The 16,128-nt window shown below is 41.1% G+C and overlaps 1 protein-coding gene across 2 annotated transcripts; it reads left to right on the top strand.

Moving 5' to 3' along the window:
• The first annotated feature begins 2,991 nt into the window (after positions 1-2,991).
• On the top strand, positions 2,992-15,904 carry rbis (ribosomal biogenesis factor). 2 transcript variants are annotated; one of them, XM_080194348.1, is made up of 4 exons: positions 2,992-3,089; positions 8,733-8,862; positions 13,308-13,424; positions 15,110-15,904. In XM_080194348.1, exons 2-4 carry the CDS (start codon positions 8,749-8,751, stop codon positions 15,125-15,127), a joined length of 249 nt encoding a protein of 82 aa, XP_080050474.1. In that variant the 5' UTR covers positions 2,992-3,089; positions 8,733-8,748; the 3' UTR covers positions 15,128-15,904. The 2 variants fall into 2 exon arrangements, with proteins under 2 accessions (XP_080050474.1, XP_080050473.1); XM_080194347.1 differs by lacking the exon at positions 15,110-15,904 and adding an exon at positions 14,275-14,737.
• Positions 15,905-16,128: the final 224 nt, after the last annotated feature.

Below are 16,128 nucleotides of genomic sequence, written 5' to 3'. Positions count from 1 at the left end.
AAGACGTGTGAGTTTGTGGAATTCACTACCCCAGAGAGTGATGGATGCTGGGACATTGAGTAAATTTAAGGAAGAGGTTGGCAGATTTTTAATTGGTAAGGGTCTGAAGAGCTATGGTGAACGGGCAGGAAAGTGGAGTTGAGGCTGAAATGAGATTGGCCATGAATGTATTAAATGAGAAGCAGGCTCGAGGGGCTAGTTTGCTTACTCTTGCACTTAGTTCTTATGGTTCTACATAATGGAAGATTTTCATTTTCCTTTTCATGATGACAAGAAGCATCTCTGCAGGAATTTGTCAGAGACAAAGATTAGAGATAAAAAGGCTAAGATTTCTGATAAGAGTGTGATTGAGGCAGGTTCAATTGAAGCAGTCAAAAGACAATTAGACTGCTACCTAAAAAGGAAGAATATGAAGGTTTAGGAGGTAATGGAATGAAAAGAATTGCTTATTCAGGGAGCCAGTGGATACACGGGTCCAATGGTCTTCTCCTACTGTAACGATTCAATACAGCATCCGTGGAGAGATTACAGCCAATGTTTTGAGTCTGGATGACCCTTAGTCAGAGCTAAAGACAAACAAAATAGGACAAGATTTACACTGTAACAGGGGGCGGGGGGATGGTAATTGACAACTGATGAAAGTGAATGTAAATTGTGATTATAAAGTCTGTGAGTAGTGTTAGAACATAAGAACATAAGAAATAGGAGCAGGAGTAGGCCATCTAGCCCTTCGAGCGTGCACCACCATTCAATAAGATCATGGCTGATCTGAAGTGGCTCAGTTCCACATTCCTGCCCTCTCCCCATAACCTTTAATCCCCTTGCCTATCAAAAACCTATCGACCCGCGTCTTAAATATATTTAGCGAGGCAGCCTCCACCACTTCAACGGGCAGAGAATTCCAGAGATTCACCACCCACTGAGTGAAGAAGTTCCTCCTCAACTCCGTTCTAAACTGCCCCCCCTTTATCTTGAGGCTGTGCCCTCTAGTCGTACTGTCCTTTCTGAGCGGGAAGAGCCTCTCCACCTCTATCCTATCCATCCCATTCATCATCTTATACGTCTCAATGAGATCTCCCCTCACCCTTCTAAACTCTAACGAGTACAAGCCTAGTTTATTCAGCCTCTCCTCATAGCTCAACCCCCTCAACTCCGGTATCAGCCTAGTGAACCTCCTCTGCACTCCCTCCAAGGCCAAAATATCCTTGCGTAACTGCAGCGACAAAACTGCACACAGTACTCCAGCTGCCGCCTTACCAATGCCCTATACAGCCGCAGCAAGACCTCCCTACTTTTATATTCAATCCCCCTCGCTATGAAGGCCAGCATCCCATTCGCCTTCCTGACCACCTGCTGCACCTGCAAGCTGGGTTTTTGCGACTCATGCACAAGGACCCCGAGGTCCCTCTGCACTGTAGCATGCTGCAGCTTTTCGCCACGTAAGTAATAATCCTTCCTACCATTATTCCTACCAAAGTGGACAACCTCACACTTGCCAATATTAAATTCCATTTGCCAGTTCCTCGCCCATTCGCCCAGCCTGTCTAGATCCTTCTGCAGACGTTCCACACCCTCCGCACAATTTGCCGTTCCACCAATCTTTGTGTCATCAGCAAATTTCGACACCTTACACTCGGTTCCCTCCTCCAGATCATCTATATAAATGGTAAATAGCTGAGGCCTCAGCACCGATCCCTGGGGCACTCCACTATTCACCAACCGCCAATTCGAATAGCACCCATTGACACCCACTCTCTGCCTCCTATTTGACAGCCAATCCCCTGTCCACGCTAACACCCTACCTCCAACTCCATGCCCCCTAACCTTCTGTAACAACATCTTGTGCGGCACCTTATCAAACGCCTTCTGAAAATCAAGAAACACCACATCCACCGGTTCCCCTCTATCCACCGCACTAGACACATCCTCATAGAATTCCAATAAATTCGTCACACACGACTTCCCCTTAACGAAACCATGCTGCATCTGCTCTATCAAACAATTCTCCTCAAGATGCCTTGCTATTTTCTCCTTAATTACGGATTCAAGCATTTTACCTACAACAGACGTTAAACTAACCGGCCTATAATTCCCTGCCTTTTGCCTGCTACCCTTTTTAAACAACGGCGTAACATTACCCGTTTTCCAATCTTCCGGCACTTCCCCTGAATCCAGCGAGGTTTGGAAAATAATCAATGTTTAATAGCATCTATGTTAATAGCATCTATTAAGAGATCAGAATGTGCAAATGGCAGAACAAAAGCGCAGAGTGTCAAAGCACAAACTGAGGAACGTGGCAGATGGAACAAGATGGAAAACGTGACTTAGAATTGGATAAATGGAATGGCGGAAGGAATTAAAATATATACTAGAAAACAAAATAAGGATGAAATAAGAAGTGAAGCAAATGGAAATGGGGCGAAAGTGGAGGAGCGAGTTCATGCTCTGAAGTTGTTGAACTCAAATTTCAGTTCAAAAAGCTGTAAAGTGCCCAGTTGGAAGATCAGATGTGATTTCCAGGTTATCTTTGGCTTCTTTACAACAGGCATGGACAAAAAAGCAAGAAATGACAAGAAACATGAAGGTCCAGATCCTGACATCTTGGTCAATTACACAAAGCCCTACCCCTCTTTCACCCTTACAGTATAAATCTCGTCTTATCTTCAGCTCTGAGGAAGTGCAGAAATGTTGGCTTTATTCTCTCTCCCCACAGATGCTGTCAGACCCGCTGAGATTTTCCAGCACTTTCTGTTTCACATTCCAGCATCTGCACTATTTTGCTTTAATCAGTAAATATTTATATATTTTGATTTAAATAATAAAAAATATCTTCCACTTCACTTAATTGTGGTGAACCCATCATCCACCATCGTCACCAATACTCAGAGCAATCCCCACCTCCCTTTTGGTGAACCTCCCCGGTGTTTGAAATCCGGCAGCGACACAGGCAGACCCTCTTTGCGGGGGGCTTTCTGAAGTTAGCGTCGCATTGTGTGTGACGTCACGGTTGGGGGTTTGCGCGAGGCTGGAATGTTGTGCTGGCGGCGGTGGTGAGCTTGGAGCGCGTGGCGGTGGGACAGCAGCTCCAGGTGGGTCAGTACTGGAGAGTTCAGCATTAATCCAGACTCGGATTAAACCCCACACTTCACAAAATATCCTGAAAAGGGGGGCTAACGTCTGCCAGGTCCATTACACTGACCAAGAGGCTGCTTTTACTGAAAGAGTTTGTCACATACTGTTTAGTGTCAGTTCTCGGATATGAGGGGAATTTTCTCCTTTTATGTTAATGCTAAAATTCAAAGAATTATTTACGCTACTTTGGCAGTCAGGGCTCTGTTCAGTTTTCCCATACTTGCCTATGAGTCAGACGGTTCAAGTCCAACTTTCGTACTTCACGCAAATCAAGGCAGATACTGCAGAAGTCTGTTGTTTATCAGTTATAGTAAGAAGTTTCACAACACCAGGTTAAAGTCCAACAGATTTATTTGGCAACACGAGCTTTCAGAGTGCCACTCCTTCAAGTGAGTGCAGGATTTGTTTCACAAACAGGGCATATGTAGACACAAACTCAGTTACAAGATAATGGTTGGAATGCTAGTCTTAACAGGTAACCAAGTCTTTACAGGTGCAAACAGTGTGAGTGGAGAGAGGGTTAAGCACAGGTTAAAGAGGTGTGTATTGTCTCCAGCCAGGACAGTGAGATTTTGCAAGCCCAGGCAAGTCATGGGGGTTACTGATAGTGTGACATGAACCCAAAATCCTGGTTGAGGCTATCCTCATGTGCGGAACTTGGCTATCAGTCTCTGCTCAGCAACTCTGTGCTGTCATGTGTTGTGAAGGCCACCTTGGAGAACATTTACCTAAAGGTCAGAGACTGAATGCCCTTGACTGTCGAAATGCTCACCGTCAGGAAGAGAATACTCCTGTCTGGTGATTGTTGAGCAGTGTCCATTCATCTGTTGTCGTAGCGTCTGCACGGTCTCGCCAGTGTACTATGCCTCGGGACAACCTTTCCTGCAGCATATCAGGTAAACAATGTTGACTGAGCTATAAGAGTATGTACCTCTTACCTGGTGGATGTTGTTCTCACGTGAGATGATGGCATTTGTGTTGATCTGTCATGGCTTGCAGAGGTTGCTGTGGCAGGGTTGTGTGGTGTTGTGTTCACTGTTCTCCTGAAGGTTAGGTTGCTGCATACAATGGTCTGTTTGAGGTCGCATGCTTGTTTGAGGGCAGGTAGCGGGGCTGTGGGGATGGTCTTGGTGAGATGTTCGTCTTTATCGATGACGTGGAGAAGAGGTCGTAGCTTCTCCACTCCGGAGAAGTACTGGACAAAAAAGGGTACTCTGTCCGTTATCAGTTATGTTAACCCAAGACAGTCTTTGCACCCACTTCAGCTGGACATAAATGATCAAGTTCCCTGGCCAATATTTATTATTTTGCTGTTTGAGGGAACTTGCAGAGTATAATTTGGCTGCTGTGTTTTCAACTTTACAACAATGACTGCACTTCAAATGCATATGATTGCCTGTAAGGTGTTGAGAGGGCTCCATTTGTGCAAGCCCTTTTTTCTTGCCCTTTTTTGAGCCAGGTCTTCATTATTGTCCAAACATTGCATTCCCTTCCGTTGATGTGCACCTTTACTTCCCTGACCTTATTTACCCCACTCTGTGCATTCACATACATGCTCAGTAAACCAAATTTAGAACATAGAACAATACAGCACAGTACAGGCCACTTGGCCCTCGATGTTGTGCCGAGCTATGTCCAAACCCAAGATCAAGCTATCCCATTCCCTATCATTCTGGTGTGCTCTATGTGCCTATTCAATAACCACTGGAAAGTTCCTAAACTGTCCGACTCCACTATCACAGCGGGCAGTGCATTCCACACCCCAAACACTCGCTGAATAAAGAACCTACCTCGGACATCTCTCCTATATCTCACACCATGAACCTTATAGTTATGCCCCCTAGTAACAGCTACATCTACATGAGAAAATAATCTCGGAGCATCCACTCTGTCTATCCCCCTCATCATCTCTATTAAGTCACCTCTCGTCCTCCTCTGCTCTAAAGAGAAAAATCCCAGCTCCCTCAACCTTTCCTCGTCAGACCTACCCTCCAAACCAGGCATCATCCTGGTAAGTCTCATCTGCACTCTCTCCAATGCTTCCACGTCCTTCTTAGAGCAAGTGACCAGAACTGCACACAATATTCCAAATGTGGTCTCACCAAGGTCCTGTACAGTTACAGCATAACCCCATGGCTCTTAAACTCAAACCCCCGTTAATAAATGCTAGCACACTATAAGCCTTCTTCACGGCTCTATCCACTTGAGTGAGCAACCTTCAGAGATCTGTGGATATGAACCCCAAGATCTCTCTGTACCTCCTCATTCCTCAGAACCCTGCCGTTGACCCTGTAATTCGCATTCAAGTTTGTCCTACTAAAATGAATCACCTCGCACTTCTTAGGGTTAAACTCCATCTGCCACTTTTCGGCCCAGCTCTGCATCCTATCAATGTCTGTTTGCAGCCCAGAAGAACCCTCCACCTCATCCACTATTCCACCAATCTTGATGAAATCAGCAAATTTACTAACCCATCCTTCAGCCCCCTCTTCCAAGTCATTGATAAAAATCACAAATAGCAGTGGACCCAGCACTAATCCCTGTGGTACACTGCTGGTAACTGGCCTCCAGTCTGATAATTTTCCCTTCACCACCACCACCACCACCCTCTGTCTTCTATGATACAGCCACTTACTTATCCAGTTGGCCAAATTTCCTTCTATCCCATACCTCCTTACTTTCTTCATGAGCCTACCATGAAAACGCCTTACTAAAATCCATGTATACGACATCAACTGCTCTACCTTTGTCTACACACTTAGTTACCTCCTCAAAGAATTCAATCAAGTTTATGAGGCAGGACTTACTCCTCACAAAACCATGCTGACTATCCCGGATTAAGCTACATCTTTCCAAATGGTCATAATTCCTCTTTCTCAGGACCTTTTCCATTAGCTTACTGACCACCAAAGTAAGACTAACTGGCCTCTAATTGCCAGGGTCATTCCAATTTCCTTTCTTGAAGAGAGGAACAACATTCGCCACTCTCCAGTCCTCTGGCACAATCCCCATGAACAGTGAGCACCCAAAGATCAAAGCTAAAGGCTCTGCCATCTCATCCCTTGCCTCCCAAATTATCCTCGTCCCATCTGGCCCAGGGGACTTATCGACCCTCAGTTTTTTTTTCAAATTATTAGCTATTGTTAGCTAATTATTTCAATTATTAGCTATTGTTAATAAAGAACAAAGAAAATTACAGCATTTAGAACTTATTACTTTCCTCTTACTTACTCTGAATATGCGCAACGACTTACTATTTAGTTATCTGATTCTTCTGTCCTTTGCACACCTTGTTTTTCCTTTCTGATGATCCTTTTTTATTCCTAACTCCTTGTCTAGATAGTTTAAGCCTTCCCCACTAGCGCTGAAGAAACCACCACCTCCCCTGAACCAGTCTCAAATTTCTAAAGCTTTCCCTCCTGCATTAGCTCTCTAGCCACATATTCTGCTCTCTTATTCCTGTACTCACTAGCACGTGGCATTGAGAGTAATCTGGAAATTACTATACTTGCTTGTCTCAATTCCCTTAAATCTACCTGCAGAAGCTTATTCCTCTTTCTGTGTGGAGGGTGGTGAATCCATGGAATTCTCTACCCAGAGGTTGTGGAGGCCCTGTCATTCAGGTTGCTCAAAGCAGAGGTTAATAGACTTATAGATATCAGTGATATCAAAGGATGTGGGGATAGTGTGGGAGGTAGGCCAGCTATGATCTAGTTAAGTGGACTCGAGGGGCTGACTGGTCCACTCCTGCTGCTGTGTTACTATGTTGATGATATCATTATGGACCATGACCCCTGGTTGTTCACTCTGAGTGCACTGCAGCCACTCAGTGACATCCTTGACCTGGCGCAGAGATGCAGCTCACCATCCTGGATTCATGTCCGTGGCCATAGAAGTCTGCTCCCTTAACTTTAGAATTCCCACATCACTGTTGCCTTCCCATTTTCACTTGTGTTTTTCTCAACATTTTTTTATCAGTCCATCTCAGATTTTAGACTGATGTTGTTATGCCTCATTACTTAAACATTATTTCCCATCAACTGATTAATTGAGGACTGATTGCATTAAAATACGATTACTGATGTGCTGAGTTATGAAATTGACATTGTGTTATACTAATTAACCTACTCTTTCTTTAATGTTGATTAATTAAAATGAAATGAAAATTTTTCCTGTGTACTCTTACACCTGACTCCTCATGTTGATACAGCACTCAATTTCTCTTCTCAGCAATGTTGGACTTGTGTTGCATTCATTGTCTTTATATTTGAGGAAATGCAAGTTAAACATACTAAATTATTAAAAGCAAATTACTGCAGATGCTGAAATCCAAAACAAAACAGACAATGCTGGAAAATCTCAGCAGGTCTGGCAGCATCTATGAGAGAAGACAGAGCCAATGTTTTGAGTCTGGATGATCCTTATTCAAAGTTGCTAATATTCTGTATTGAGTTTCTGGTACTCATTACTACTAATAAACCGGGTATATAATTTAAGTTACCTAATTCTAATGTAATAGTTTATTGCTGTATTATTCAAAGACTAGGGGACATAAGGCTCTTCTCAGTTTTTAGCTAAGTGCATCAACAAGTTTTGATTTGACCAGGGGGAACTCTAATTCAACAGACATTGTGTGTATGATGGCAGTCACCTTAAAGGAGTAGCTTTTTGTTGTTGGCCACAAGGAAAACTGCAGAACACTTCAAAACCATAGACCAGTTGCTAAAAGCATTATGTGGAGGCCAGCTGTTAAAGCATATAATTATATATCTATGAATTAGTCCTTATCGTGATTCAATTCCAAAGTGGTGAGCTGGTTTGCCCAAAACACTGCATTTCCAATTGGTTGAGTCCATCTACGGTACAGGCAAAACAGTTGGTCTCAGTAATCGGAGGCCTGAACCAGGCGGGGATGTCCACTCTAGGGTGGATCTAATTCATTCTGGGTAGTTGCTGAAGTGGACCTGTCATTAGCGGCTGACATTCTTCCCATTTGGCTTTGGCTCACTCTGCAAGAGGTTGCTTTCCACTGCTCCTGCAACCAGACCAATCAGTTGGTGAAGTACAGTTCCCCATGGATTTCAGAGCCTGTATGGCTTTTTATAACCATCTTGTGCTCTATTTGGTGAGAATGGATACATAAATATTGGAGAAAGAGATAAAAATCAAAATGCTGCAGAGGCTGGAAACCTGAAATAAAAAACAGTAAGTGCTGTAAAAACTCTGCTAGCATCTGTGGCTAGAGGAACATGTTTCGAGTCCAATATAACTCTTTGGAAGCAGAGGAGTCATATTGGACTCAATGTTAATACCATTTTTCTTTCCACAGATACTCCCAGACCTGTTAAGTTTGTCCAGTGTTTGCTGTTGTTATTGGGGAAAGAGATGTCTGCCTGTTGTGAATTTCTCAGTTTTGAACATTTAACTGCAGGATTAAATTGCTTCTTGTATCATTTGATCAGAACAAAGGGATGTTACTGAGTGTGGAGGAGGATTCTGTTAGACTTCCAAAGTCAAGTTTGGAAAATCTTCAGTGAGTTATAGTCTGATAGTAAATATAAAGAATAATGGATTGATTCTGTGAATGCTCGTTTTTCTAGCAAGCTATTGGAAAGAATGGCAAAGAACAAATCAAAGGCACAGAAACACAAAGATGTCTTTAAAGTTGCCAACAGTAAAAACCTCAAGGTGAAAAACAAACCCAAAGCTGTAACTACAAGTCTCAAGAAGGTTAGTAAGTACTTTGTATGGTGAAAGCAATGACTTCCAACGTTTTTAAATTTCTTATCACTTGGGCTGGTTGAGGTTATGTGATTTATGTCCCTATGTCACTGGCTTTCTTCATTTGATTTGCCAGCTTATTTTTGTTGCTGTATGTATATTAATTTCTTTGGGTATCTGATGCTATCTTTCAGAGATTAGGATGGGGCTGTGGAATATGTTAATATCTCAGTTAAGGTTCTGGACACGTGCTAATGTGTGTGTGGGTCCTTGCGGTCATTGTTGATATGTGTGTTGAGGATTCCTGAAATGAAACAGCTTTTCTATGCTGACTACTTGCTGAAGCACTTTTTGTCTAAATGTCCCTTTGGGCTATTTTCATGGCATTTCTGTTGAAGTGATTGTGCTTGGTTGGAGTTTATTAGTCCTGGGTTCGAAATTATAATGTCTTGTCTATTAGATTCTTCTCAGAAGTAAATATGGATACTATCAAATTATCCACTGTATTAATGGCGATAAGAGGAGACCTTAGAGTACATTAGAGAGGCAGTGATTAACTCTGTATAAAGAAGATAACTGATATTCCCTTCAATGAAACCGCACAATTATTTCCTTCTCAAAAGAATCAGACGCAGAACGATTTTGACTGTTGGATTCCCACATATACAAGGAACAGTTGGTATGGAAAACCACTCAGCTCATAAAGACAATTACTGATTAAATGAACGTGCAGCTAGTACATATATAATGCTAACAATTAGCCATCACCCCCTGCCCCCTGAAAGTTATGAGTGACACCTCCATCAGACATTATTCCATGGTACCAGCTCCTAATAACTCAGCGTTTTGGAGTCAGAATGACTAGGGCTATCCTTTGTAGTCATGGTTTATGCCTCCAATATGGCTTCTATAAATAGAGGGAAAGAATAGATATGATAAAGCTCATTTGCCTACAAGAAGGCAAAATATGTATTCGGAATCTTATTTTAGGCACTTTTATAATTCTAGTGAAACATTGCAATACAGTTCAGCAAGTTTCTGGAATCTCTGTAGATAGGAAAATTCTTTGAAGTGTTAAACAATCTGAGGAGTCTCCTCTGGCCCTGGTGAAGCTGCTGACCCAGAGGGACCAACTTTCCTCCATCATAACTAAAGGTGCTTGGTTCTTGTCTGGAACTCCCTCGTTTCTGGCTTTGGAGGGAAACTGTCCAGAAAGCTGGCTAATTGTCACTCTCTGAAGACACAGTGACATTCGCAACCACACCTTATGCTCCATGTTACTGAGCACAGACTTGAATGGGGCTGTAAGTTGATCTCGTCACAGTGAAGTGTTGAAAGCCCTGTAAAAGTGTCCTGTCGAAAGCACTGCTTGCTTCCATTCATCAGATGCTTTTCTCGACCCGTTGATGTCACAAAAATTTGCCAGGCTGTCACATTCTCCAAGTTGTTCTGTAACTTTGGGGAGGGGGGGGAAATGTCTAGCAATATGTTGCAGAGCTGGAGATAAATGTGAGAAAGAAGTAGAAAGTTATGTTGATCAGGTTAGATAAAGAGAGATGGGAGGAGTTTGGTGTGGAGCATAAACACTGATATAGTCCAGCTGGAACAAATTGGCTGTTTAGGTTCTGTAATCATTTGTAAAATTGCAATGTTTGTAATAGGTGAGAATGCTGTAATGTGAGATATAGTTTGTAGTATATTTTTCTTGACTTGTACCAGTGCTGAGAACATAATTGTGAACATTTAAAGGAAAATTGAGGGGGGAAATACTTACGTTCAATTAATTCTAGCACTTGTAACGAAAAACACACACAAAAGAAATTGTCAATGCCTGTTTGTTTCAGAATCACTGAAGGGAAGTGGCTGCATCTGTTGCAAACTTCATGTATTCAGTTCAGTAATTCGGCATCAGTGTAATGGAGTCTGTTAGAGAATGATTTAAAATGGTAGAGTAGCCATTGGTCAGATATTTAAAAATAAGATTGAAGCAAAAAGAAGAGCCTTGAAGTTGCAGCGCCTCCATAACGGGAGACCAATCAGGACAAATTGTGTTTTAATTTTAATTGCATTGATTCAATTGTAAATATGTTCTCTTTTTACACGTGCTTTATCAACTCCTTATGGCTGATCGTTGTTCTTACCTTGTGTTTATCAAAGTTTTTAAAAAAAATCTGCTTTCACCATTTCCAAATAGGTAATCGGAACCATTTTAAAAATTCTTGCTCCATTTAAAAATTCTATTTCCATGGTACTCTTTTTTGCCTTGTGCCTTTTTGTTTTGGCTGATTTGGTCACAGAACTAGCCTGTTGTTTTGACACTTGGCCTGTGGTTTGATTTTATGTGAGATTAAAACTTATGATTCCAATGTCAAGATCCTCAAAGCACTGGAGCCAGTGCACCTGAAAAGCTGCAGATGAGAGATTTAGCCAACTAACTAGGAACTGCTTGATATTTCATAAACACAGAGCAGATCATTAACTGTTGCAGCCATTATATGGTAACTTGACAGGGTAGTGTTCACAATAGCGCAAACTTGGTCTGTATTGTGCTGAAATTTTGATGGCTATTCATTCCTCCTTTCTTTTTTGGCCCTAAGTGAACTAGAGCACTGACCTCATGACACATATACTAATGTTTTCATTGTCCTTTCTTACATGCGTCCCCACAGTGCATGTTAATGCTGCATTTCATATTGCTGCTTCTTAATAATGTCACTCAGGCATTTGATGATAACCAATAGAGTGTTTGTACGTGCATTGTAAAGACGTGGGAACCACGCTAATGGTATACTTAGTGGATTTTATGCTTTCTAAGCAATGTTAATACAGTATTGTCCCAACTTGTGCTCTGTTCACAGATGGTTTTGCTGAGTGAATAAGAACAATTTGACACATTGATTTTATCTAGTGCTTGCATTCAGTTTTTTAATACAGCATTTGTGAATTGATGTGCTTGATTTTCAATGCCTGCTACTTTACACTTGAAATTATTGTATCACAACACACATTTCAAGCAATTTTAAATTGATAAGTTAAGAAAAATATCCTATTCCAAGCATTCAAACTGGTCTAGTTTTTTAAATCAGCTATGCAAAAATCACAGCCTGACCTGTAACCCTGGATTTACCAGAATATGGGTGATTTGAATAGGGTAGCCAACTTCGGTTCTACTGCTGGTGACTATGCCTTCAGCTGCTGAGGCCCTACACTCTTGAATTTCCTCCCTAAACCTTTCTATCTTGCCACTTCTCTTCCCTCCTTGAAGGCATTCCAACTGAGCTGTTGTCCATTTGCCCTAGCATCTCCTTATGTGGCTGTCTCATATTTTACTTAATAACCCCCTGTGCATTGCACTGGATATTTTAAGTTATGGATATTATGTAAATGCAAATTGTTATTGTTTGTATTGACCTATTCCTGGAGGCTTGGTCACACCACGTTCATTGCAGTCTGTACTTATCTCAAATTTACACTTTAAATCACTTTAAATTGTGTACCAACGGGTGTGTGTACACAACCAGGTCTTGGGACAATGTCAGTCCATTATGTTGTGACATCAGCATTAGGCAGACAGGCATGCACTCTTGTATTTAAAATGCATTTGTGGGAGGTGGAGGGCTGGATATGTTTCAAATCTCTGAGTTCTTACTGCTGTTTATAGTGCCAGTCACTGATATAACTAACTCTAAGGTCAAGGGGGAGAAAATGGGTCTTTCTGGGCTGCTAATCAGTCAGTTTTATCATCCATCAGATCACTATTTACAGCAAATCAGGACTGCATACAACAGTGGTCAGTATATAAAAAAAGCTATAGGTTTCCTCCACGTGTTAGATTCACTAGATTTTAAAATAGATGAAAATTTTGGGAAGAAAAGTAAATGCAACAAGTATAAGAAATATGTATAAAATGAATTTGCTGCATTGCTAAATTTAGGACTTGCCACACAACTTTGAACATATAGTCACGTGAATATTTTATACATGGCTTACGTCCAGGCCATTGAAGGTGTGCAGGCGTGATCTGGACACAAGTACTTTTCTCCTGGGTCACCTACCAGCAATGCCCAGGATCGTCAGTTTATCAATCCTGGATATTCTTGGACAATCAAGGCACGTTTCACAACCCTAGACAGATATTAGTGTCCTGGTTTTTAGGGGTTTTTATTTGTTTTTTATATAAATTGCCTCTACCGACCAAGAGTTATGGGGCTGGTTTACTTATTGTCTTCGTTCCTGTTTGAAAGTTTGCATTTTTTTGAATCTTGTGTGTGCATTGACCATAAATTACTGAAATAAAAACAAATTGCTGAGGAAATTCCAGCATTTTCTGGTTTGTCTTTTTCAGATATCCAGCATCCACAGTATTTTGTTTTTACTATTAAATTACTAGTCAGGTCGTGCATGTGCACAGCTCTCTGCCAACAATTTTAAAATTTATATTTTGTTCTGATTAGCTTAACATTGTGAACAAGGAAAAGGTCTGTAAAGTCAATAAAGCATTTGCAGAAGTGCAAGAAGAGATCCATAATTTATCCAAAGACACAGCAACATCTTCAAAGAAACCAGTGCAGGTAATTGTTTCTTATATCATAAATACTTCTTCAGTGTGTTGGAGATTAAGGATATCCTTGCATACTTGTTTATACTCTAGTTAATGGATTAGTTTATTTGTAAGCTGTTTGCTTCCACGTGCTGAAGGAATTTGACAAAACTTCTGCGGTGTGTTGATCTTTTTAAGATCTGGACAGCGAGTTAAACCTATATCTGTAAAGTTACCAAATCTGGGAAATTTTAATTTGTGTGCTTGGCAACTTGTGTAGTAAAAGTGCATATATACTGATTATTTACTTGCTCCAACTTATCTTCTTGCTGGACACAGTTCTGGGGATACCAACTACTTGCTGTTACCTTAATACAAATGAGTATTTGTCGTGCGTAGGCCCATAAAGTGAGCATTGCAGCAGAGGGGAACATCACACTAAATCTAAACCCAACCCTGTCTTGTTTGAGGTCTTCACATTTCTGACTTTCAGCAGGGGTGATTGATGAATGCAATGTCTCCTTGACTCAGGGCCGTCTGTACCATTACTGTTGACTCTGTTGAGATTGGCTAACTTAGGACAGCTGAGAATCCTTCACAGGGCCCTGCTGTTTTATATAGTTCAGTTACTTTCTTGGTGCACTGGCCAAGCAGTGGAACTGAGGGCCATATTATTTTTTACCTGCTGCCTCCAAGGCCAGTAATTTTAGGAGCAAGCAGCTACAAAAACACGGGCTTCATCTTTCAAGATTTCCAAAAATAAAATGGCACACAAATCCAGAATGCACTCGGATTTGGTATCAATCTGCATATAGAATTAAATATGTTGTAGCAGTTAAAGCCCCTATTAATTTAAGATCATATTTTAATTTATGTTGCAGGTTCCTAGACCACCACCTGCTGAACCGCTGAATATGGATGCTACTGCTCAATTATTTTCTCAATTATAAAATTCAAAGACTGCTTTCAGTGGACTTGTACACAGAAACACATATAGTGGATAATGCAGTTTGGAGTAGGCTAGAGACTTGTAATGTTTTAATCTCCCTCACTTTACCGTCCCACCCCAAACATTTCGTCACTTTTCTTTGGTATAAACTTAAAATGGAATGAAGAATTTTATCATCTAAGTTAGAGGCATTCATTGAAAAACATTTACCCAAAAAAACAGTTTGGACTTACTTCACGAGAATGCTTGCAGTCATGTTTGATCTGAGGAGGTATTTACAGAATTAAACTTAAAAACTACAAACGAAAGTTATTGTACATTGCACATTTGTTTGAATGGAGTTGGAGACAGTGGTAAAAATTAATATTTTTATCAATAAATTATGAAAAACTGAACGATTCATTTTACTTTTAGTTCTGCTGTGGTGAGCCACTTTGAAAACACAATGACCCAATTGATTTTAGCATCTAATTTATATTTTAAGGCATTAGGTTGGATGTGGTTAGCTAGGTCTTGGGTGGCACGGTGGCACAGTGCCCTCTGTCCCACCTCCCTGATGCTAGGTTCTTTGATCATGCACTGAACAACAGCAGGATAAGGCCCTTAAATCAACAGTAATAAAGTTCTCTGTTGGCAGAGTAGGAATGCTGTCCCTGAACCTTTCTGACCTAGACCTAATCAGAGTAGAGGTGAGTGGGTGATGGTGTCTCCACCACGAAACATGCCTAAGGGAATTATTAAAACTACTCCTTTTGGCTTTGGGACAGGTTATCACTCCAAGCTGACCACTCAGTTGGGAATGTCTGTACTCTGCCTATTATGAAGAACTGAAGACGAACACTGATTTGATCAGTCGTTGCAGAGCATCATCGGTGTACCAGAAACCTCAACAGCACTGAAATTCATATACAGCATTGCTCGACTGTGGTAACCTGAACCATCTTTCTGGACTGATAGCATCAACTCGTTAGTGGAAAATACCACATGTTACTCCATTGAAGTAGAATGAAATAGTTTATTTAATCTGTTGTTCAAATTTTTGAGATTCTTTTCCTTACCTGGATAATGTGAGGTAAACTGGGCACTTTTCAGGTCTAAAAGTGGCAGTCCTAGGCTCATTTGTGAGTTTACACGATGCATAGTGAACAGTAATCAAATCAGCATAGCCATTGTCTCACAGGATAGCTTAATTTACAATTTAATTTACATTTCCTTCTCAGTCTTCCCACAGTTAATTTTACAATCCTCAATTTGATTAGTTAAGGAGATACATAGTTGTTTGCCCTGTTAATAATCCAGGTTCCAGATGACTGGTTTCTCTTAATGTAATGTTATCAGCTCTAACACTCAGCAACTTTTAATGAGAAATCAATTTTAAATGGCAAGGACAAGTTTAACACCAGATGCCGTAGGAAATTATGGGTTATTTGTGTCTATCTTTGTGTTCAACCACCCTATTGATAGTAAGCCTGTATGTCTTCGTTTAATTTTGCACTAAGGACTTGGAACACATATTTTGACAAAGGAAAGAATGAAAATTAATTAAAGATTTATTATTGTTACATGTATTAGTATACAGTGATAAGTATTGTTTCTTGCATGCGAAACAGACAAAGCACAGAGAAGGAAACGAGAGAGTGCAGAATGTTGTTCGTCCATTGTCATCAATGAGGATCTCGACGCCATTAGGATGGGTGTGATGTGTCCGAAGATGACTGAGGCCAATTCGGGCACGGAATGTCCTGGCACATGGGACGGACTTGGTAGGCACTGTAGTTGTTGCGCT

Source organism: Carcharhinus amblyrhynchos, chromosome 8, assembly GCF_965287045.1.
Source record: "Carcharhinus amblyrhynchos chromosome 8, sCarAmb.v2.hapA, whole genome shotgun sequence".
In the NCBI taxonomy this organism is placed as follows: domain Eukaryota; kingdom Metazoa; phylum Chordata; class Chondrichthyes; order Carcharhiniformes; family Carcharhinidae; genus Carcharhinus; species Carcharhinus amblyrhynchos.
Note: the sequence above shows the minus strand (reverse complement) of the source record. Positions and strands in the feature narration are given on the sequence as shown.

Excerpts from the sequence above, each read along its gene's own strand:
- rbis (XM_080194347.1), top strand. The coding sequence starts at position 8,749 with ATGGCAAAGAACAAATCAAAGGCACAGAAACACAAAGATGTCTTTAAA. Across the intron at positions 8,863-13,307 it reads TAACTACAAGTCTCAAGAAG|CTTAACATTGTGAACAAGGA; the intron begins GTTAGTAAGTAC and ends TGTTCTGATTAG. Across the intron at positions 13,425-14,274 it reads CTTCAAAGAAACCAGTGCAG|GTTCCTAGACCACCACCTGC; the intron begins GTAATTGTTTCT and ends TTTATGTTGCAG.